This window comes from Tenrec ecaudatus, chromosome 9 (genome assembly GCF_050624435.1).
Source record: "Tenrec ecaudatus isolate mTenEca1 chromosome 9, mTenEca1.hap1, whole genome shotgun sequence".
NCBI classification, from domain to species: Eukaryota; Metazoa; Chordata; class Mammalia; order Afrosoricida; family Tenrecidae; genus Tenrec; species Tenrec ecaudatus.
In genome coordinates, this window is record NC_134538.1 from 70,740,077 (window position 1) to 70,765,364 (window position 25,288).

General features: G+C 44.4%; 1 protein-coding gene across 1 annotated transcript in view; it reads left to right on the forward strand.

Moving 5' to 3' along the window:
• ELMO1 (engulfment and cell motility 1) overlaps positions 1 to 25,288 on the forward strand; it is a 673,946-nt gene that overhangs the window by 613,992 nt on the left and 34,666 nt on the right. The window contains exons 17-18 of the mRNA XM_075558190.1: positions 3,635 to 3,798; positions 14,654 to 14,766. Coding sequence (XP_075414305.1) covers positions 3,635 to 3,798; positions 14,654 to 14,766 — 277 coding nt within the window. The remainder of the gene's footprint in view (positions 1 to 3,634; positions 3,799 to 14,653; positions 14,767 to 25,288) is intronic.

Sequence of the window (25,288 nt, forward strand, 5' to 3'; positions counted from 1 at the left end):
GTCCCAGATATTCACCTGTTTCTACACCATTGAATACTCATTCTTCCTTCAGAACTCCTTTGAAATATCTTCCTCTGCAATGTTTCTCCGCCTGCCACAGTCTGTGAGTTTGTCTTCTCGATCATTTCCACATTTTTACTGTGATGCTCTGTGGTCACATATCTGTCTCTTACTAGATCATTAGTCCCATTAATCCAGAGAAGGCAAGGACTATATCTTGTCTTTGCCTTGCTAGCACCAGGCACAGTGCAGACACTTGGTAAGTTCACAGTATATGTTTTGTGTTGACTTCACAGCTAATGCTTCCTAAGCAAACATGTGCGTTTATGGCTTCTAGCGATACAACCCGACTTATGGTAAGCTAATAAGGAATTAGACTTCAGAGAGCAACCCAGACATGGCTGTCAGGTCTCCCATGAGTCAAAGATTCAGAGGACATTTGCCTCTACACAGTTGCTGTTTCCACCACTCACTTCCTCCAGGGCAGTTTCTCTGAGAACAGCAATGCCTAGTAGATCAGGCAGATCCATGTATGAGCGGAGTAGGCCTGTCTGCCCTCCCTTTTTCCCCTGAGGTTTTCTAGATACCCACCATTAGCCCCAGTCATCGTGTGTGTTTGTGTGTGTGTGTGTGTGTGTGTGTGTGTGTGTGTGTGTGTGTGTGTGTGTGTGAGAGAGAGAGAGAGAGAGAGAGAGAGAGAGAGAGAGAGAGAGAGAGAGAGAGAGAGAGTCACCTTCCAGAAAACTTCAAAGATACAAATATGTCACCTAACAGTAGACATTCTTACTGTGGAGTTGGATTCTTAAAACTCAGAAGCATGTAAGAAAAAAGAGGGTTGTTATTGGTTGGAAATCGATGGATGGTTTTTCTTTTTGTCGCTTACTTTCGTCTTACCCTGTGATCAGCCATTTTTATTTGGTAAAGGGAGAGCTGGCTAATAGGGGAGGACCACGGGCACACAGTTTGTGCAGAATATGGTATGAGCCTGCTGGCAGTTAAAGAGTAAGATCACACGTACCCACAAGTTGGAGGATCACAGGCCTGTGGGTCCCCTGAGTCTTGACGGGCCCCACTCAGCTTTCCCTTAAGAAGCCACTGAGTTTGGCTGCCTAGTAAGATTCTCCCTCTTTTCCAGCTAACTCTTCTCCTTCCTCCTCATGTCCTCTTGACCTCTGAAGAGCCTGGTCAGGCCCCGACATGGATAGTTCCGTCACCAGGAAAGACACACACTTGGAGAAAGAGTCATGAGCAGGTTGCTTAGCCGTCTGCACCCTGGAGAGGAGGGTGCCCTTGAGCAGAGCTCAGCAAGTGCATGGAGATGCCTAGGATTTCCAGGACATTTCAGATCATGTGTCTTTACCCAGACAGTGAGATATTCCTCATTGCCTCGCAGCCAGGGGCTTCCAAAGTCTGGACTTGGTAGTCTTTCCCGTGTCACAGAAGTCTTGCATCTCTGACAGCACCAATTCATACAAATGATATCTTTGTGGGACAATCCAGCAGACGGGAATTATTGCAAAGCATTTGAATCAAATCAAGAAGGAGTATGTTGGGATTGCAAGACGGAGTGAAAGAGAGACCATTGGTATCTCCATGCTGTGAAGCATCGAGTCTGTGCTGTCTCCACCTGACTGGGCTAACAAGTGCCCTCAGGTTCCCTGGAGGACCGGAACTAGTGACACTGAAACACACCGAGACACACATAGTTGACTCCAAGGAATTGGATCATGTAATTGAGGAGAATGGCTAAGGACGTGTGTGGCTTTACATGTTTGGAGTGGGGTTGTGGAGCAGGAGACTCCTTCAGGCTTACATCACCAAATCCATAGGTCAAACAAGAATGACAAGAAGAATACAGAAGAAATAATTTCTGCCAAAATGTCTGTTTATAGTCTGAAGGTAGAACAGTCCTCCGAAGTACAACTGTCTTTTCAGCTGATCAATTAATCACAGTTCATTCGGTTACATTATATAAAGTGATTGTATTACATCACGTTAGATTATAGTATGGAAGGTAGTCTGCACTACCCAGGGCAAGCTGATGTAAACTTGTCAGTGTACTCCATGACAGCCGCGACATTATTGGTTAGTCAAATAAGTAGGAACCATAGCCAAGTTGACACATAAAATTAACTACAACAATCACTGTCTTATTGTTCAACCAGGTATGCATGGATGTTGGACAAGTCATCAGCCCTTTCGCTGTCTCAGTTTCCTCATCGTTCAAAGAGAATTGAGAACAACTTACTCTACTCTATGGAAGGGATAATTAGATGAGAGGATTAATAACTAGGTGGAATCCAGCATGCAGCAGGGCCAGCTATCTGGTTTTGTTGGGTTTTTAAGTCACTACATGACACCGAGAAAGGTGGCATGGGAGGCACTATAGTAGTAGGTTGTTTAAAATTCTGAGTTCAAATCACACCTCTGCCATGGACCAACCATGTATAAGTTTGCATGTGTTACTTAATGTCTCAAAGGCTGTTTCCTCATATGCAAAGTGGCTATGGTGATAACACCCACTTCCTTGGCTGGAACGGAGAGAGAGAACAAATACAGCTCGTCTATATGCAAAGCATCTCGTGTATAGTAAAGACAAACAAATCCATAGCCCTCCAGTTGATGCCACCTCATAGCGACCCTACTGGACAGAGCAGAACTGCCTAGAGGGTCTCCAAAGCTGAAAATCTTTATGACAAGCACGCTGTAGCATCTTGATCCTAGAGAGCTCCTGGTGCATTTAAGCGAATGGCCTTTTCTGTAGTAGCCGAATGCTTTAACTACTGTGCCACCAGGGATCCAGTTGGTCCACAGCTGGTAACCTGAAATCGGAAACAATTGTTGGCCCCATGTGTAATGCAGGGCGAAGACAGAAGTAGCAAAATCACAGCCCCCTCTTTGGATGCCTCTGTGTGCTCTCTGGTCTTTGCCTGCACAATGTATCCTGCTGAAAATTAATCCATAGTAATAGAAGCAATTGTTAATGGTCTCTTTCTGGGCTAAGCCTGTCCTGTGGCAGAAATGACCATGTTTTTCTTTTTCTCTTGAGGCAATCAATGGAATATACTAGTTCTAATTTAATAAGCCTTTTCTTTTTAATGCCTGGCTCAAAGAGACAATAGCACATAAGCATGTCTGAATACATCATTTGCATGGGCACCCAGGAACTGACTCCATGGGGAAAGCAGTCTGGGAGAAGTGTGTGTGGGTATCTGTTCACATTCCTTTGGTTTGGTGCCAACCTAGATTCTACCATTAATTGTTTCTCAGCAATTATTTTCCTGGTAAAATAATTAATGTGCAAGCTTGTTTCTTGGCCTTCTTTTTCTTCCTGACTCTTGAGTTTGCATTGTTTACGATGTTGCTTCGGCAGCACGCACATACTATCTATCCAGCAAGTGGACCACACCTCCGGATCCCCCCATTCTAAACTGAGTGATCTATTTCCTTCCTTATGGTTCCCATGGCACAAGGGAATGGTGGAAGTTGACTCTCTAGAAATATATTCTCAAGGGTTGGACTTGTTCAAGATGCAGAGGGGTTTAGGGAGGTAGAGTGCCATTCATTGGCAAAGTCTCTTCTGAATGGACCAAGGTCAGCACACAAAAAATGATGTTCTTTCTTCCCGTTACAGGTAATGCAGGTGGTGAAGGAGCAGGTTATGCGAGCTCTTACAACCAAGCCTAGCTCTCTGGACCAGTTCAAGAGCAAACTGCAGAACCTGAGTTACACCGAGATCCTGAAGATCCGCCAGTCTGAGAGGATGAACCAGGAAGACTTCCAGTCTCGCCCGATTTTGTAAGTTCCCCTGTCCACCTCTCCCCCAAAGCTCTGACCCCCTTTAATAGAGTGAAACCCAATCGCACAGCTGGTGTGCATGGTGAGTGCTTTATAGAAGGCCATCAATCAAAGGACATGAAAAATCTAAATTCCCTTAACGAACGCTCCTCAGCAGGTTCTTAGGGAAGGACTGGGCAGAAATGAGTTGGCGGCAAATTCTAGGCCAAAGACCAGGTGTTAACAGGAGGTCAGGCAGGTGTGGACAGAATGGCTCTAAACCAGAAATTGGTTCAGTTACTGCCAATTCCCCACAGGGGTGTATAGCTAAAAACGACTAGAATTTTCCCGTGATGTGGGACAAATTTGATGTTGCATCGTGGCTTTGGCCATGGAAAATGACATTCCATGTAAGTGCCTTTCAAGTGGCAGGGTGCTCTCATGACACCGAATTAATTAAATAATTAAGGCCGAGTAACCACTTGCTTGGGGAGAATGCTAGTGAGCGAGAGGATGAGAGAGACCCACCTTCTCCCCTCCCAGACGGCTTTGGTTGCCATTGAAGGATCTTGTATTGCCCCGCTTGACTGCAAACCTCCAGGCCCACAGTAGAAATCCAGCAGACTCCTATTGGCAGGACTCTGTTTCAAATGCTTCATGAAATACTTGGCTCACTTCATACTTCTCCATGTTGAAAATGTTGTGAATCCCTCTCATGAGGCCTGATTTGTCAGCTTCATTATTCCTTAGAAGGGACTACTTTCTCTTACCTTTTCTGAAGTACAAAGATGTAGACTTTTATAGGGAGGGAGATAGAGACATGGAGCTCATCACTGTTGGACATGTCTCCCCCTTCTCTTCTCAGAAGACAGGCTACAACCTCATCTGAGCTTCTGTGTGAAGCACACTTGGAGCGGGTGATCCTCAAGCCCCTTCCAAACCTCCTCCACGGGATATATCTCTTCCTGCTACTCTCTATGATTCTTGCTCTATCTACTTGATATTTTTAGTACTTAGCAGTTTGCAAAACACCTTCTCCACCACTTGTCTGTCAGTTTGTTGTACTGCGGTGGCTTGTGGGTTGTTATGATGCTGGAGGAGATGTTTCCAGTATTTGAAGTACCAACAGGGTCACCCAAGGTAAACAGGTGTCAGTGGAACTTGCAGACTACAAAGATGGAACGAGCTGTCCGCTACTGAAGGATTAGCCACGGAAAGCCTTCTGAACAGCAGCAGAAAATGGTCAGAGAGGAAGAAGCTCCTCAGGTTGAAAGCTACACTGAAAGCATTGACAAAAACAAGGCTCCGGAAATTGATGGAGTGCCAATTGAAATGCCTCAACTGGCTAATTAAGCCCTGGGTGCACTGATTCATCGAAGCCAGGAAACCTGATAGCCAGCTTCCTCACTGGAAGAGATTCATATGTGCACCCATTCCAAAGGAAGTGTGTCCAGGAGAATGTGGAAATTATCAAACAACATCTTTAACATCACACAGAAATAAAATTTTGCTGAAGATCATTCAGAACAATTAGACATCCACATGGACCGGAAACTCAGGACACATTCCAAAAGGACATTGATTTCTGTTATAAGTCCACATTATGATCAATAGAGAAAAGAGTGACATTGCCAAAGATTTCATCTTGCTTGGCTCCACAGTCAATGTGCACGGAAGCAGCAATCAAGAGACCAAATGACGTTGTTACGCTGGGTAAATAGGCTGCGAAGGATGCCTTGAGCATGTTGATGAGCAACGGTGTTACCTGAGGACCTGACCCAAGCCTGCTATCTTCAGTCACCTCATGTGCATGTGAATGTTGGACAGGGAGTAAGAGATACCACAGGAGAATTGGCTCATTTCAGGTAGGATGCTGGTGAAGTCTATTGTAAGGTCCCTGGTCTGCCAGAAGCACAAACAAGTCTGTCTTGGGAAAACTGCAGCCAGGATGCTTCTTGGAATCAAGGATGGTGTCATTTTGTCAAGCAGGACCTGTGCCTGGGAAGGACTGGAGTAAAAGAAGACCTTCAATGAGATGTATTAACACAGCGGCCTTGACAGTGGGCGCAGACATAGCCACAACTGTGAGGATGGTACAGGGCCAAGCGGTGTTTCATTCTGGTCTACACAGAGCCGCTGTGGATATGAACCACCTCAATGGCACCTAACAACAACAGCCACACTCTTTTTCATGTCCTCATTCCCATGTGAGACAGGACGGCCTCATTCCATCAAGCAGGTGAGGGGATTGCTAGCAAGTGGAGAGAGGGGTTTGGACTTGAACCTGGCTCTGTTTGCTCCTCATCTGAAGCTTTGTCTGCCATACCAGAGCCCCTTTGCCATGCACAGGGCTGAGGGGAAGTTCAAACGTGCCCCAGCTGCAAAGGGACAGCCAAGATAGAGCTTTCACCGTGAGCTTGTGCTAGTCGTAGACGCAGAACCACCGACTAGTTGGGATGCAATTAGTCAGCAGGGCAGGGAGAATGCTTCTTAAATATCTTGGCTCACGTGACTGTCAGACTTCCATCCGAACGGCGAACTGAGCACCAGCTAGCTCTCACCAAAGGCACCACGGGGAGGCTTGCAGTCCTCAGCCAGAAGAAAGAAATAGCCAGAAACCTGAGCAGAAGGAGCTTTGGAAAAGTTACCGGACTCCCTTCAGTTTTTCACCGGCAAGGAGGACAAGCACTACATCACCCCCGCCCGGGGCCGACACTCTGAAACACTGGATTCCATAACATCCGTCTCAGCAGATATACAACACAAGGAGACTTTATTTTACTTTGGAAAACAATTCCTAAAACCTCGGGGAGACATTAGAAGTTGCTTCATGAAGGCCAAGGGATTCCAAACTAATGCTTTCTGTGTAGCTCCCTTAGCCATGAATCTTCTTTTGTCTCAATGTTCCCTGCACATAGTTGATGAAGACTCAGAGCAGCCCTGTAGCACAGGGAAGAACTACCCCACGAGTTTCCAACACTTGAACTGTTTATGGGAGTAGAAAGTCCTGTCTTTCTCCTGAGGAGTGGCTGGTGGTTTTGAACTGCTGAGCTTAAAGTTCACAGCCCAATGCATAACCAGTACACCTACTATATATTTCCAATAAGTGGCATTACATACTACCATTGCTTTTGTGTCTGACTTATTTCATTCAGCATAATGATTTCAAGGTACACCCATAATGCAGTAGGTATCAAGACTTAATATCTGCTTATACCAAAAACCAGAGACCAAACTCCCCATCAAGTCAATGCCAACTCGCCGTGGCTCTCGGACAGGGGAGAACTGCTCCTGGGACTTTCTGAGACGAATTGGCTTGGGAGTAGAAAAAGCCCCATCTTTCCCCTGAGTAATATTCTACTGTGTGGACATGCCATCCATCAGTTGGTGTTTATCCACTCCTCTGTTGATGACCACTTGGGTTGGTTCTACCCTAGTTAAATGTTGTGCCAAGAGTTTGCTCCAAGCAAAAATACTAAATCTGTCAAGTGTGAAGATTTTGTTCCTGCTTTGGCTTTATAACTTTACTCCTCAAGGTTCTTCGTGTTCCGTCTTAAAATTCCTTTTCCTTTTATCACAAGAAGCTCGAATCTTTACATGTCTTATGTGAGGGAAAGTGATAAAAATAAAAAGGAAATCTCCCACATTATTGCTCAGCGGTGGGACTGAAAATCACCCTGGGAATTCCTGATATGGTTACAGTGGAGTCATGGAAAAGGCTCCGAAGTGACAGCTTCTAAAGGGGGAGGCCCTTGGCTAGCTCATCTTTGTCTCAGCCTCTGAAATGGACAGGCAGAAGCTAGCCTGATGCTTCTACTATGGATAGTTTCGCTCCTTTGTTATTAGAATCACCTGTTCAGCAGGAAGCCATGGTGAAGTTGAGGAGGCTAAACTGCCAAAGGGCTCTTCAGGTCAATCCAAGTCATAGAGAAAGGGACTGAGCACCTGAGCTTGGTGTCCTATTGTGGTAGTTACATAACCTGGTGTCAATTTGAGAGGATTATGAGTGAAGGGGTGGAGTCTTGTCTATCAATCAAGATATAACCGGGGTGGAGTCTAGCCTATCAATCAAGATATAGCCGATGAGGGCACAGGGTGGGCATAGACTTCTCTTGAGAATTCTGGGAACTCTTGTATTTCCTCCTTGGAGGCAGAAGACAGACTCTCTCTCTGCTCACTCCCTGAGAGACTCTCTACTGACAAGGCACATGGCCCGGAGCCCTGGGAGCTGAGGAAGCCACATGGACCTACCCTGATGAAGCTAGACCTCTGCAGCCAGAGAAGCCACATAGAGATTCCTGCCAGCACTGAGATGCTTGCAACGCCACTGGATCCACAAGACTTCCAACCAACTGGCCTGTGATCCTCCTGTATTTGGCATCATTGCATGTGTTTCTTGGGCTTGAAGAGGACTTTATAGATTGGTATCAGATATATGGGCTAATATTGGACTTATGGACTTGATCTGGACTGGGATGGGATGTTTTCTCAATATTCAATTGCTTTTGTATATAAGCCTCTTTCTTAAATACATATGAGTGTCTATAAATTTGTTTCCCTAGTCTACCCAGACTAACATACCTATATTCATCCATTTAATAAGCTGGCATCGAACAGCTCCTGTGTGCCAGCGCAGCACAAGGTCCTGGTCACCGACAATAAACCAGAGACACTGGGTCCCCCTATCCAAAGCATCAAAGCTGCTGGTGGGCTATAAGCAATTCACACAGACTGCGCTTGGTGCTTCCTGGGATAAGGGTCCCAAGAACACATAGAAAATTAACCCAAGCTTAGGGTTTAGGAAATTAGCATTTTTGATCTGAAAAGAACCTGGTTATTCCATCCAAGCTGTTCATTTTGCAGGCAGGGACAAGCAACTGGTCTAGAGCCTCACTGGTAGTGTGGAAGCCAGCTTCCCCTCGGTCTGGGCTTCCCAATCTGTCACTTCCTGGAGGGATCCCTGCCTCTCCCTGCTCCTCTGTGAAGGCAGCAGACAGTGGGGGGACAAACCAGCCCCTCACAGACCCTCGAGCCCGAGTTGCAGTTCTATGCAACATTCTATTTCTTAGGGAGAAAATGTCAACTCAGAGTGTGCAAATGTTGTATAGGGGGACTGCACACACATGCAACTGCAGTACCTGGATAGCGCCAACCATTAAGCGCTTAATTACGAGCCAAACGGTTGGCGGTTCGCATTCACACAGAGAATCATGAGACAGTTTTTCTGGTCTGCTTCCGAAATGTCACAGCATGAATGCTGTGGTCACCACGACTCAGAATCGAATCAACAGCAGCTAACAACACCAACATATGCGCAGTAGGTTAGCTCAGCACTGTTTCCCTTCTCGGTTCTGCATGAATCATCGCACAGAGGAGCTCTTTGCTCTTTTCCCCTCTGTGTGGCTTAAGATAAGTCCATTTACACAATTGCCCAAATTAATGGGTATAAAAAAGCTTGAAGATAAAAAAAATTTTTAAAAAAGCTTGAAGAGTCTAAAAACAGGTCATTTATCACGATCTTAAAGGGGAGAAGGGGATTCCAAGGACAAATTCCAATGAAGCAGACTAATGAAATGTTTAAAACCTAAGCTGTTCGAGTCCAGCTCCACCAGTCATATTTATTGGAGCATTTTTCTTGACCCATTCTAGCCTCTGCTTTTCTCATGCCTAGAAGCGGAGTGATTACAGCACCCCCCTCCCCGGGTTCTTAGCAGAGTTTGGTGACGTCATGTGTAAAAACACAGGGTACATACCTGGCTCATAGTAATTACTCAAGGAAATGGTCACTCTTAGGATTCTATCAAGGTGCTCTGGTGGCACTGTGGTCAAACACTCAGGTGCAAACTGAAAAGTCATCGGTTGGAACTCACCATCTGCTCCATGGGAAAGAGGCGCAGCCTGCTTCTGTAAAGATTCCTACCTAGGAAACCCTGCAAGGCAGCTCTGCTCGACTGAAGGGTTGCCATGAATCGGTTTACTGTGAGTTGGTGACACTGTAGATACATATGAATATACCTCCCTCTCTGTTAGAAAGTACAGTAAAATCTGTGAGAAAGAAAAGCTAAAAACAAAGAACCAGAAAGAAAAGCAATGCTTGTACTGTGACTCTGCACCCTTGCTGAAGACTGGCCACAGCTTTGCTCAAAGCATCTTAGTTACCACTGCCAGTTTGACAGTCCTGCCAGTGGTACACTTTTCAGTGTTCAAATGCTTATCAAGTGCCTGTCATGTACCAAGCCCCGCTCTGTGTGTTGGCAACTCACCAGTGAACCGAACAGACACAATCCTTCGTGTCCGGGAGAAGTAAGCAACTGACATAGTCAATAAGTTCATTGTTCTAGCAAGTGGAAAGAGGAAATATGCAATTTAAAAAACTCTCTCTAATTATGATGTTGGCGTTTGAGGAAATACGTATGCAAGATTAAGGTCTATGCCAGCCTTTGGGTAAAAAGACTTTCAGGCAGAGAGAACCACACACTGAGTTTTGTTGGTCATTCTAAGCATGTTAGTCAATGACGAGCCATTGGAGAGTTTCAGCAGAGGAGTGCCATGATCTGACTAGGTCTATAAATGATCCCTCTGGCTTGGATTCTGGGATGAAACTGAAAGGGTCAGGTTTGGAAACTGAAAGACCAGTTGAGACACTGTGTCAACCGTCTGGGCAAGAGGTGGATTAGATTCCCTCCTCTAGATAAGCCATATTTTGAAGATCACAGATGATGATTTTTTTTCTCCTGATGGATGAACTGTGCTTTGTATGAAAGCAAGTCTTTAACGATGAGCTCAAGGATTTGGACCCGAACAATGGAAGGATGGAGTTGAGAAGGGGAAGACCATGAGTGAAGATTTGGGCTTGTGATTAGGAGTTCTCTTTTGGACATGTCAACTTGGAGATATCTGAGGGATATCAAGTAGAGAGGCTTAGTAAACTGCTGGACAAATGATTCTGAGTCCCATAGAGAAGTCCAGGTTGGAAATATAAATTTGGGAGTCACCAGCTTAAAGTTGCTATGTAAATTCATGAATCAGTGTTATAAAGAGGAGAAGAAGATTGAGGACTGAGCCCTTACCCCCTCCAACATTGAGGCAGAAACATCAATTTCTATGAAATTTGAATCATCACTCACCTCCAGTTTCCACTAACTTGTTCTAGATTCAAGGTTGGCAGACAATGGCCAGAGAGTCGAATGTGGCCCACTACCTACTTTTGTGAAGAATGTTTATGGGTGTACATGCTATAACGACCAGGTTGAGTACTTGCAACAACCATTGGATGACCTGCAAAGCCTAAATCAGTTACTGAAGTATTTACATCTGGTCTTTCCAGAAAATGTTTGCAACCCCTTTATTGGAGGAACCCCAAGTAGTAGTAGCTCAGGAGAGCTTATTTGAGACTGATGAAAGAAGCCCTTCAGTGTAGTGGTACCATCTGCCTCCTGGGTATGGCAATGACCTCCATGGGCCTAGAGTTGAAATTTCTTCCCAGAAATAGCTGCTAACTTTGAATTTCTCTTTTCTAGCTTTTAAACTCCCGCTTCTATCCTTTAATGTCCCTTCTATTTTGTTTATTTTATAAGGCTTCTATAAAAAATAAGAAAATGTATCAAAGCATGGCCCAAGGACCCATGACCTTGCCTCCTTGACCCCACGCTGAGCATTTCAACACCTTGTTACAGCCCCTGGTGCTCTTACCTAAATCACCCTGGAAGTCACCCCCCACCCCCAAAAATACAATGTACAGATTACTTACATTTTTCTAACATAAGTGCATTTTAGAGCTACTGACTTCCTGTACAAAGAAAGAAGAGGACCATATTTCAAAAGTGGACAAGTACACCGTTTCCCTCATTCCCCAGTCCTGTTTTGGAATCTCTGGGAATTAACTCTTGCAGCAGCAAAGTTACTTAGTCTGAAAATCTCTCCCAGAAGCCCTCTGCACACATAGCCTGTGCGGTGACTGCGCCCCTCTGTGTCTCACCCAGACCCACACTAAAAGGCACAGGGCACCAGCTGGCGCGACTCAGAAATACGAGTATGTTCTGTTATTTTGTCCTCTGGGGTCTTGATGTCTGCACTTCCCCTCCATGGTGATAGCTCACCCCAGCCCGAGAAAACACTTTTCTCTAAAGGAACGCTCAGAATCAAAGAAGTGAGGAACTTCCAAAGCTCTTTTTCCCGAGATTTCCCTGCCTCTAGTGCCGTCCCTTCCACCACCCCTCCACCCCATCTGGGAAGTCTTGTCTCCTATGGCCGGTGATTTCCCACCATCTTCTCCATTCAGGGAAGGGTTCATCAAAGCTGCCATTTACTGAGTCCATTTTACCAAAGCTGAACGCTGATAATTAATAGTTTTAGTGATCTGGAAACCTGTGATGAAACCTTAGGAGACCTGCCCAGAAAAAGCTTGACAGATTTGCCATGCTCTATTATTATACTCAGATTTCCATAGTATGCTTGTCTAAATGTTCAGTTGGAAGAGTATCAAATGAGGGAGGGTTGAGGCCCTTGAAGTCCAAGAATTGTACTAATGTAGTACTAGAACACGCTGTCAGACGGCCAGAGCCTTTGGTGGGAGCTTCTTTTCCTTGGTTCTCATGTGGAAATGGAAGTACCTTGCACAAAGTAGTCCTACATCTCCCCCTTTCATTCTGTGATTAATCTCTATGAATTAGTTGTTTTCTCATCTGGAAGATGGGCATAATAACAATATTCCCAAAAGTTGTTTTGTGCATAATGGGGGCTAGGGATGAGGTTGCCAAGTGAGTCAGAGGACATATCATACTGTACCCGAGCCATGGCATATGTGTATCAATCATTAGCTCATTCCCATCTGAGAATGGAACCCCATGTGAGAGCAGGTGTCTGCAGTCTGGTGTCAGGGCAAGTCCACAGATTGAGCTGTAGCTGATAATCATGTGATTCTTTTTTTTTCTTCCATTCTTTTGTTTCATTAATTGGCCTTAACCCATATATCAAATCATTCCACATTTTAATCACGTCCAGCAGAATTGTACATTTGATACCACAATCATTTTCCAGACATTCTTTTTCTACATGGATCTCTTTACATCAACGCCCCTTCACCCCGCCACCATTTTGGTGTCCCCTTCCCCTCAAAACCCTTATTCCACTTGCTGCCACTATAGGCTCATCAGTCCTGGTTTTCATACCTCCTTCCTCCAAGGAAAATACATATACCACAACTTAGGTCACTCCCAATGGCAGTAATTATGTGATTCTTGACTACAGCAGACAATGAACATATGGAGTATTTGGCTTGAAGACATGAGAAAGTGGTGTTAACACTTAAATTCAATAATATCTTGTATTCCTGCCCAATACATCCAGAGCCCTTGCCCTCGTACTTTCTTCTTGGGAAGTCACAGTAGTTGACCAGGAAAGATTTGCATTCCCATTTTATAGATGAGAAAACTGAGTCTTAGATGAGCTATATGAAATGCTAGTCACAGGCAAAGCTTAGACTAAGACTCTAGCCTACAGACTGCTAGATCTGTGTGCTGACCAACACATTACACTGCTCTGCGTGCTGGAACTCCTTGTCCTGCTCTTCCCAGGACGTCACTAGCATCAGTAGATAGAAGTGCTAGGTACCATTCCATAGGATAAAAATCTCTTCTAAGAAAAAGAAAAGATTTGAAAAACCACTGCACTACACTGTGATTGCCTTGTCAGCATCTAACATTGAGTTGCACTAGATTAGCCTAAGTCAAAATGCAGACCTTCTTTAATGTATCCAATCATCATCATCATCCCAATGTCTGAGGGCTGGAATCTGGGACAGTGTCGCCATTCCCTTTCGTGAGTGATAGAAGCAAAACCAAAAAGCGGTCCTGCGCTTGGACCAAAATAGTGTTTTCTGTGCTCTAAGGATCACATCTGTGTTAGTGTGGGTAGACTAGAGAAACGAATCCATGGACACACATGTGTATAAGAACGAGATTTATATACAAGAGCAATTGAACATTGAGAAAACATCCCAGCACAGTCTAGATCAAGTCCTTAAGTCCAATATTAGCCCATATGGCCAATGCCAATCTATAAAGTCCTCTTCAGCCTCACAAAACACATGCAATGATGCTGAATGTAGATCACAGGCCAGTGGGGAGAAAGTCTTTGATCCAGTGTCGTTGGAAACATCTCAGTGTTGGCAGGGGTCTCTCTGTGGCTTCTCTGGCTTCCGAATTCTGGTTGCATCCATGTGGCTTGTCTTCTGCAATGTCTCCCAGGGAGTAGCAGAGAGAGAGGTGTCTTCGGCTTCCAAGGAGGAAGTACCAGATTTCCCAGAATCCTCAGGAGAAGGCCATGCCCACACAGAAGTCTCATTGGCTATCTTCCGATTGACAGCCTAGACTCTACCCCCACACTCTTAATCCTTAAACTGACACCAGATTAGGTGACTACCACACCATTGTTGCCCAATATTCCTGCTTGGTCAGATCACACATATGTTTAGGAGTTTACCTACTGCAGAGAAACAACATTCTAGGAGGAAGTAAGGACAAGTGACCGGAAATGCATTGCCTTTGTCCAGCTGAGTGAATTTCTGCATAAATGTGTAACTATGGCTTTGGAAAATGGAGACATTTGGGGGCATGCCTTGGTCTGGAAGCACCACAGAAATGATGCTTTTGTGAATGTTCTGTAGATGTCAGAGAATCTGTCATGTTGTTATAGTAGATTACTCAGACTGATCAAGCTTACTAAGTGAGTCTCTAAAGTACTGACATGGAAGGGATTGGGACTTTCATGAAAAAATGCAGTTCACACTCCCTTGGCCCCTCTGTCCATGGTATGTGTTCAACGCACGCACTGTTCCTTAAGACCTGCTGTGAAAGATATGCTTATCTTTTACCAGGGAACTAAAGGAGAAGATTCAACCAGAAATCCTAGAGCTGATCAAGCAGCAACGTCTGAACCGCCTTGTGGAAGGGACCTGCTTTAGGAAGCTCAACTCCCGGAGGAGGCAAGGTACTGTTTGGGGGCACATCAAACTTGTGATGGGTGAACCTGAGCCTGCTTCATTAGGAGTCACAGGGCAGAGGTGCGGGTCAATGGGTAGGTCACGCAGCATGGAATGTGGACCAGGAATAGGAGTCTATATACGTTCTGGATCCCCCATGCATATTCACGGAGAGTCCGCGTCTAGAATTATCAAAAGACCCACATAATTGAAGTTCTTTACATTTCTGTGCTCTTAGGCTGCTAACGGGATGTCAGCAATATTAACGTGTACTAAGGACTTGCTCATCCCTAAACAGTCTACCCATGTTAGTGCATTTCCTCCTCTCTGATGGAAGGACCACCATCACTCCCAGGTTAAATGTGAGAAAACTGAGGCATTGAGGACTTCGAAGAGCAAGGATTTGCAATGAAGCAATTCTACGACTCTTGCATTTAATGACTCACTTGTGGTTGGGTTTCATCTTGGGGCATTCAGAAAGGATGACCCTTATTCTCAGCTCCCATACACTGATTATTTGCCAGGTGAGAACTATTTTTATTGGGCCTAGAAAAAAAAGTCACGGTTTCCTTCCCTCCATAAAGTGTTACAGTCTCAGAAACTCACAGGGAGAAGTTCTACCCTGTGCTAGCGGGTCGCTGTGAGTCGGCATCCACTTGATAGCAATGAGTTTGGTAGAAGTTACTGTAAGCCAAAAGAGGGTAGATTTGCTTTCTAAAATCTTTCAAGTCAAATTTCTAAATTGTCTCTATAAATTTTAACCCCAGAATATCAAGTCAAAATTAGTACCATTTGACCAGTAGAATGAGTGGTAAGACCTTCCAGCTGTTATGTGGCTGGGAAAGTAGATCTCCTTCCAGCTGTTACGTGGCTGGGAAAGTAGATCTCCTTCCAGCTGTTACGTGGCTGGGAAAGTAGATCTCCTTCCAGCTGTTACGTGGCTGGGAAAGTAGATCGCCTTCCAGCTGTTATGTGGCTGGGAAAGTAGATCTCCTTCCAGCTGTTACGTGGCTGGGAAAGTAGATCTCCTTCCAGCTGTTACGTGGCTGGGAAAGTAGATCTCTTTGATTATCTTCAGGCTCTCTTGACATGCTGTTGATTGTAAAGTCAAAGGACACTTCCCATGCTGTCCTAGATCCAAATAGCCAAAAACAACACTGAAAAATAGAGGTTCTGGGGGAGGAGAGATTGAGAAAGGGCCAGGAGTGGACAACAAGTGGAAGAGCAAGCATAAACATTAACAATGATGCAAAAATAAACATTATGGCCAAAATAAAGGTGAACAGATATTTCTGAACATGAGAGAGAGAGAGAGAGAAAGAGAGAGAGAGAGAGAGATCTTGTTCAGACACAGAGCTCAGTCACTGATTATGTACATTTGATGCTTGAGTCAAGGCCAATTGACTGCTTATCAATTTTAATCATATTGAACAGTCAGTAACTTCAGTGCGTTTCATATAATCCATTAAAAACCATTTCTAGAAATTTTCAAAGGCAGACCTTCTTCAAGGAATGAAAATACAAGTTATTCACAGAAGCCGGGTAGTCATGAAAATGACTCTCGAGCCAGACAAAAAAACCCCATCTCACCTCACCGCCATCAAATTGATCCCAACTCATAGGACAGAGTAGAACTTCCCCTGTGTGTTTCTGAGACTTTAAGTCTGAGTAAAGTTCACCTTGGAATGAACAATGGACAAGGTAACTCATCACTCTTACTCAGCAATTCAAAGACACATTAACTTCCTTCTTGCTTGTTACATTCCTTGAATTTGCCATCTCTGTCAAGATTAACAGTGTTCCAAGAAGACTGTCTGGTACAGTGTGGAGAACAAGAGCCAGGAGGCAGACGGTGTGCATGTAATCCTGCTCTCTCCCACTTTAGCTGTATGACCTTGAACAGTTGTTGCATCGGAAACAGAAATAACAATGACAGGCTTTTAAGGTTATTGTGAAGAAGAAAATAGATTATGAATGGAGCTCTAAAAAGCATCAACAAAAGATAGCTATTATTATTCCAGAAGAGTATATATGAGAATTGTAGCACACGTTGAGAGTTGGTAGCTAGTAGGCTTGACTCCAAGGTACTCAGCTCTGAAATTGATGAGCTCGGTGGGATGTTTTTAGAGAGGACATGTGACTAACCTAGGAAATTTCCATCTATAAAATAGGTAAGAGTAGATAAGATATAAGATTTCTCTTCAGTTAGAAAGTCAATTCTGTGCCACGATTGCTTCATTATTTGGGGGACCGAATAATGTTCAAGATATGCCACCCCAATATATCCTGAATGTAGAAAGTTTTAATCACTTGCCACTGGACAGAGTCCAGAAATGTTGGGGTGGAGCTGTGGCAAATAGACACCTACTGTCGACCCTGCGATCAGTGCCAAAATGAGTCAAGGTCCCAGGTCACCAAGAAAGATAGAGCTCACACAGAACAATACTTTACTCACATAGAGGAGAGACAGAGCAAGGTGAGTTTTAATAATGAGTATTTGCCTCCCATGACCACAGTTCTCATTCCATAGTTGACACAAGACTAACGGTCTTCACGTAGCTCCATTCCCTGCCTGTTAGGAACAGATACAGCACTGGGTTGACCAGGTGCCAGAAAAGGAAAGCAGAAAAATGAAGATGTACCTAGAATAAGGAGAGATTTTTTTCCTCCTTAATAAGAAGGAAGAAATGGGGCCAGAGGGAGGCTCCATTCCCAGCCCACATTATCAGTGAATGTTCTAGGCCTAACACTTCTGATTAGGTGGTTCAAGTGGGGATGAGAAACAGTCGATAAACACCTTCCCCACATTACCAGCCCTTACCAACGACAAGTCTCCATGGATGCCCAGCTAGAGTCCCTGAGAAATGAAATCAGAGAACTGTTTTTAACCTTCTAAACTCTCCCCACAGGAAACCCAACCTTTCTAGCCAGACATCAGTCACATCTATGAGAATAAACTTTTTCTAGATTTTAGCATTTCAAATTTTTGCTAAAAAAAGGTTTGTCTTTTATCTATAAATATTCTTGATTTTCTAAAAATGAATCATCTAATGAACAACAACAAAAAATTAGCATCTAGATTATAAATGGATTAGTGGAGCTCCCTTGGGAACGTGACCATCTGCATTTGATAGAAAGTCATTTTCTGAGTGCAAAGAGATAGGCTTTTTGGTAGTTGGTAAATAGATTTTTAAATCTGGTGACTGACTCTGCATTCTTAAAAATAGGGCTTCAACGCAGACTGTGCTGGAATTAGTTTCCTATCACCCCATTAAAAACATTTCATTTGGATTTGCACAGATTAATGAGAACGTGATATCAAGTCATTGCTATCCCCTTCAACGAAGACGCAGTTCCACGGGAGATCAGAACCTGCAACACACAACTCCTGCAACCTGCCACCAGCAGGTTAAAGAGCACACGCTCCCCATGCAGGCCCCCTTTCAACTTGCCGTGACAGTGAGCTGACACGGATAAGTACATTTAAGAAAATTAGCTTCATGGGAGAAATAGGTGGGGTAATCCTCTTTTCTTTCCACTCTTTTTTGTCCATGAACTTTTGGAAGACACTCCTCCCCCACCCCTATGAAAGCATGCCCAGTCCCAGAGAATTTGAAAGTAGAGGATCATATACTGACCCCTTTTCTGTGTCACGTTTGTTTTGTAGGCCCTCAAAGCGACACTTGCCTAGCTTTCTGCTTGTCTCATTTGAAATTCTTGGACTTAGATGATCTGATCCAGAATTTGAAAACCTGGGTTTGGGGAATGTTTGGCAACATGTAGAACTTGGGGCAGCTAATCTCACAAGCCACCCATGTCTGGTTGAAGTCCCCATCTCTGCCCTCACTAGCTGGGTAGCATACGGCCACCTACTCTCCATGCTCCCATTGTCTCCTCTACAAATTGACACGTGGGACAAAGGTAGAATCCTTGTCTTCCATGGGGGAGCCCATGTTGGACTCTAACCAAGTCACCTCATGTGCCACCACGCATGGGTCAGTGGTGCCTTGTGTCTTGCCATGGTACTGAATTGATTTCAGTGGCGCTTCCAACTGACATGGACCAGCCAATGAGAACTCTTCAGATCACAACCAGCTGATCCTCAACTGATCGCAGAGCTGGTGCTGGACTGGGCAGTACTTCATTCCATTGTGCCTGGAGGCTGGCTCACAGCAGCTGACAGCCACTACCACAAAACAGGCGCAATGCTAGTTTCTATACATCAGATAGTTGCTCAGAGGTCAATCCACTTGTGCATGGAAGCACTGAATGCAGTTCATTCAAGCAATCATTGAACATTCATTAGTAATATTTCCTATTTTTTATAATTGGTAGTTCCTCCGAATATTGATTTTGAGACACAGGAGGTAGAGGGTAGCACTGAATGTTAAACACCTTCTTTGTTCCAGTCTGCCTGCACTGCGCAGTTTAAGATCCTCGTTGCTGGATCCTTCACCGAGGAAATTGTCTTGCTTCTGTATCCCCTGAGCTTCCACAGGCGAGCTAATAGGTTGCTGTTGTTCAGCCTACTGTTTGCTTGATTGAGACCCTGCGGGCTCAGCATTGTATCCTCGCCCCTTGATGTTACTTACGTTTCAGAGTTTAGGATCTCTCTGAGTCACTTGCATTAACTGGCCTTGATACAAGCCCAAGGCCAAACATGGAAGAGTCATTTGAAGCAATACTAACATGAAACTAGTTCCTGGCGGAGGACATTGTCCAATTTGGTTGGCAAGCACCCCATCTTGAAAAGATAACATGTCTAATTTCTTTTGGAATTCAATACTTGGAAAAACGTATCTCCCAACCTCCCAGAACCAATAAACATGCTTCCACCTTTTTACCAACAAGGACTGTGTACCTTACTCTTCTCTTTGGCAAAGCCTGGAAACCCAGAGCCAGACAGGAGATAGAGGCACAGTAACCATAATAACCATTTGCGGGAGCAAGTTCTTTCTAATTCTCCCCGCTGGTTAAAATTTAGGCTAAAGCATAGGATCAATTGTAAGGACAGCGCAGGACCAGGCAGTGGCATTTGTTCTGTGATGCATAAGGTCACTGTAGTAGTTACATAATTTGGTGTCAATTTGAGGATTCAGAGTGAAGGGGTGGAGTCTAGCCTGTCAATCAGGTGACAGCCAATGAGGCCTCTGTGTGGGCATGTCCTTCTCCTGGGGATTCTGGGAACTCCTGTCTTCCTCTTTGAAGGCAGGAGACATTCTCTCTTTCTGCTCACTCCCTGCAAAACATCCCTGCAGAGAAGACACACGGAGAGGGGCTGATGGAGCCGGAGAAGCCACGCAAAGAACCCTGCCAGTGTTGAGATGCTTACGCCACTGGATCAAAGACTTCCCACCCACTGGCCTGAGCTCTTCCTGCATTTGGCAGCATTGCATGTGTTTTGTGAGTCTGAAGAGGACTTTATATATTGATATCGGACATATGGGCTAATATCGGGACTTATGGACTTGATCTGGACTTGCCTGGGATGTTTTCTTAATATCCAATTGCTCTTATATATGAATCTCTTTCTTCTACACACAGGAGTTTCTATGAGTTTGGTTCTCTAGTCAACCCAGACTGACACAGTTTGGAACTGACTCAATGGCATCTGACTCGATGAATGGCAGTGTAATGTTAGAAAGAGGTGGATCTAAATAAATAGCTATTACCAATGAAGAAAGCTGGGTACTTTCCAAATAATCAAAATAACCAGGAATCATTGTTACCCAAATGGGGTGTAATCAGAAGTGCAGGCAAGAAGTACTACCACTGACTGAAAGAATGGGAAGTCAGATTTACTGTAAACAAGCCCTGTGGAAAGTGCTTGAGGGATGTTTTAGATGTTTTACCATAACTTTCTTAACAGATGAAGAACAGGATCCTAAAGGTAGTTTTTAATCATTTTACCCAAGCACTTAGAGCCAGGGAATTGGAGGGCCAGGTACAATACTCCACATGTCGGAGGCCAAAGGCTCTGGAGTCACTAAATCATATCTTAAAAGTGTTTAATGGCTCTGGAATCATCTTCAGCTAGGGAAGCAATCTCCAGGGAAGCAGAACTCTGAATCAAAAACACAAGTCCTTCATTTTGAAGTGTGGACAGGGATGTGACAGATATACGAATGGCAGAATGACCTTTATATACCCGGAGCTGCTGTTCCCCTTTCCTGGAACAACAGAGAAATCTTGAATCTCAGCACTTGGAGGAGAAAAAAAAGACATTTGCCTTAAGTTTGTAACTTGGAAAAAAGCAACTTAATCAAGAAGCAGACGTTTCCTCACACTGAAGACTTTGCATGTTCTAACCTAGGAAAGCTGAAATCCTATTAAAAGTGCTTTAGGAAATGCCACTGTGTCTCCCAAACATAGAACTCCCGGACCCTCACATCAGCAGTCAGCTGTGGCCTGTGGAATTCTCATCCCAGACAAAGGTCTCCCCAGTTGCCACAGCAGAGCTGATCAGCCTTGCTTCTTGCTATGGCTGTGCCTCCTGGACTGCGCAGCACCCTCTACTCATCAATACCAGCTGGCCTTCAGCAGGTCCTCTGAAAATCTGTAGTCAGTTCTGAACTGGTTGATGACGAAGGCAGAAGACAGGTTGCTCTGTACCACAGAGTGATTTTCTTAAAAAAAAGAATTTAAAACTTTTTATTGTGAATTCAGTGAAGGTTTACAGAGAAAATCAATTTTCTCCTCAATAATTCATGCACCTTTTGTTTCATGCCATTGATTGCAATCCCGACAATGTAACACTCCTCAGCCTATTTGCTCCCGGTGCTTCCTGTTTCCATTCCTCCTTCGTTCTGACCCCTTCTGAATGTTGCCCTTGCCCAAATGATGCCCTTTTTGTCTCCAGTGGTTGATTGTTCTTAGGAGGTATATCTCCCTACCGTTACCGTTCACTTTATAGACATATTTGTTTCCTGGCTGAAAATTGAGCCACCGGGGGGCAGGGGGTGATTTCAGTTCTATTCTAAGTCTGAAGGGCAGAAACTGTGTAAATTAATTAACATGACAGAAAACTAGAAATGTGCTTTCTGAGTTTTAGAGGGCATGCATACAGAGTGTTCCCACAATTACAGAAGGTTCTATTAGGCAGTGCAGCAAAAATTACAGTTGTCAGTGGCCATTAGTTCCATAATAATCCGTGTGATATTAGGAATAAGTTTAATCAGCCCTGGAGACCTTTCTTCAAGGCTCACAAGCTTTGAAACCAGCTTTTCCTCTGAACCTTCACACACATACATGAAAAGGAAGACGAAACGAAGCACAGAGTTGTCTATTTTGAGTTTCTGCATTGGTGTGTGTGTGTGTAGAGATGACTATTAATGCCCTCCCCATAATGGACTGGAAGACCTCCATATTAACTCTTATTTTGTCTTAAATGCTAGAAATCAATCTCTGATAATGTTCTCTCTGCTTCCTGCTAATTGCTTTTAGTGACACAATCCACTTGCTCATTGCCCAGAGGGTTTGAGGAACTAGTAACATCACGCTGGGTTTTGAAAGGAAAGTACACATTTTCCTTACCCTAAAGTAAACTGCAATTCAAGCTGCTGGTGGTATCGACAGACAACCATCTCCCCCAACCTGTTGGGGTGCTGGTGTGGCTGCAAATGGCAACTCTGCTCGACTGTACTGGAGCTCGGCTTCCAAGATGGAAGCAATGGTGGTTTAGGGCCAGAATTCCTTCCTCCATGCTAGAGACATGAGTTTGACTGCTAGCCATTGCACCTCATGCTCGGCCACCACCCATTGCCAGTAGAGCCTTGTGCACTGCTGTGATGCTGATTCTATGGAGCTTCCAGACTAAGATAGACTAGGAAGAAAGACCTCACAACCTACTCATGAAAGTCACCCAATGGTTCCCAATGGTTTGGTTTGCAAGTTATTTGGGAGATGCTGGAGCATCAGGCAGTATGTTGTTCTACTGTGCGTCTCATCAGCAGTTGTCAAGAACAACCTGTTACCTTATCCCAGCTCTCACCTTCCCAAATCTTGAGTATCCAACTTTTAACCTGAGGAAAGAACAGCTGAGAATCTAACCATATGATAATGGGTCAGGCAGGCTAGCTTTCTCAAGCCTTTATAGCTCCCTTTTCCAAATTTTTGCCATCCAACCAAAATTTCCTGCTGGATGGGTGGAATTGACCATGTCGCTCACAGCAATTTTCATGAACCTTTTCTGATCTTTTCCATTTCGGTAGTAGACAAAGAGAAGCAGACAGCGTGCCCTATTGAACTATTGCTGGTAAAACAGAAGAAACGCAAAGGGGGTGCCTTCAAGGTATTCTCTCACGGTGGAGGAGACTAGCTGTCTAATTTCACAGCAGTAGATCTAGGGGGTCACTTTCTCTCCTGTCACTCTGAGGGGAAGCCCATGTCACGTTCCAGTTTGGTTCCTTGGTGATATTCATGTGGTCTGTATGGCATCTACCTTCCCTCGCCTGTGCTTGCTTGCTTCTCTGTCTGATCAGCTCTTCTCTGTTGCAAAAAGTGATTGACATAGACAACCCACATGTGTCCTTAACAAAGCAAAGCATCCCCTATTCCCACATGAAACTCCTTCCACAGACCTAAGGCTGACAGTTTCCAGGACCTAATTTGGCAGGGGTGGGAGTCGGGGGTAATAATTCAACCCATAACCACAGGGTATGAGAAGAATTAGCCAAAGGAAGGAGGAAAATCAAGGACAAGTAGTGTCATAAAAACCAAGAGAATTTTTAACTTTTCTTGACTCAGGATTCCTGCCAGCCTGCCCCAGATGTCCTTAAGACACATTTCTAGTCATCCTTTCATGTTTCTGTAAAGTCTAAATCTTCTTAAACTGTGGGTCATGACCCCATATAAGGTTGCATAACTGCATGGGGGGAGGGGGGCGTCAAAAAATCTGCAACAGTGAAGGATTTCTTAACACACTGACAAAAAACAAATTCATATTCCAAACACAAAATGAATCCAAAGTGCTTCTGGCAGCACCTGCCCATGTTGCAAAGTTCTGGGGAGCAAAAGGGGGTCTCAGGTAGAAACAGTTTATGAAGCCCTAGAACTGGAACCTTGTAAGAAAGTTGTTTCGGTTACTGGAACCCTAATAAACAGCTACTGTCCTGAAGTTCGTGATGTGGGTATATATTGCAAAAATAACTTCCAGATGCATGTTTTCTGTGTCGGCCAGAATGGCCAATTTGTGTCTTCCTTCTGCTTCTTGTCTGCAAGCGCGCGTTTGTCTCTCCTACCTGTCTTCCATTTGAATGGTGTCTTGCTACGCCAGGAGCATGCTGTGTTCATAGTAGGCACTCTGTAAATAGGCACTGAAATATGTGGCAGGGAGAGGAAGTGTGCAATTACAATTGGTCTTTGGCTGGTATATTGACCTTTAACTCCAAGGTATTTACCCCGGTGAGGGCTCCTGTAAAGATCACGGTGAGAGCTCGTTCAGAAACAGACCAGCATGTCCGGCACTCCGTCTTCTCTGACCTCCTCCTGGACTTTTTGTCACTCCTCGGTTGCTTACCAACCAAAAATCTCTCCCAGAGGCACCAGCTGCTCTAATGGGCTTTGTGAGCATCATGGGCTACTTAGACATGGCAGTTGTTCTTTCAAAGAAGAGGGACCTCTGCAGTCTGTCGTACCAGACCCCCAAGAGGCTCCTTCACAGACAGTGTTGGTGCTCAAGGTCAAAGCCCAGCCTCCTCCTTGGGAACTAGTCACTGTGAGTTACAAGTCAAAACCACAAATCGGTTCTCCTCATGGGAAACTGATAATTACATTCTATAATTAAAATGACTCTGAGGTACACAGGGAATAGCTATGTTCCCTCCCTTTGAAATGCGCTTCCAGAACAACGACCTGTGTTCAGTATATAAAAGACATCATGTTGAAAACTTTAGCAATCCAGGTGTTTTCCAAGCCATCAAATCACTTTTTTATCCTTTAAAATGTTTCTGGATTCTTTTTTGATGGCAGCTTTGTCTTATTCTACCTATGTGTCCGTGATTCTTGGACTCTGTTTATACAACAAAAGGTAGCATAAGATCAAGACCCCATAGTATTGAAGGAAGAAGCCCAAGCTGCCCTGAAGGCATTTAGCATACAAACAACAAGAACAAACAGACTCTGTGAATTGATAGAATCTTCGTGATAATGTTTGAACAAATGGATACAGCACAAGAAGTACTCCCCAGTCTATGTCAAGAACCTTGGAAGACGGCTAACCAACAGGAAGAGATCTGTCTTTGTGGCCATTCCAAAGAAAGTTGACTGTGTTAGGCATGGTTCTCTAGAGAAACAAAACCAGGGCCCTTATGAGTATATATGGATATGTTTATACAGTGAGAAGCGATATAACAGCTAATTCATCTACAGAGGGTTCAGTTCAACTCACTTCTATGGAATGGTTAATATACTGAAAGTCTTTCAACTCATGAGGGATGCCAGGTCCAAGGTCAAGAAAGTAGACTCCTCCATCAGGCAAGGCAAGCAGAGTCTGTCCACAGGCAGCAGGAAGCAGGGTGGGTCACCAATAGT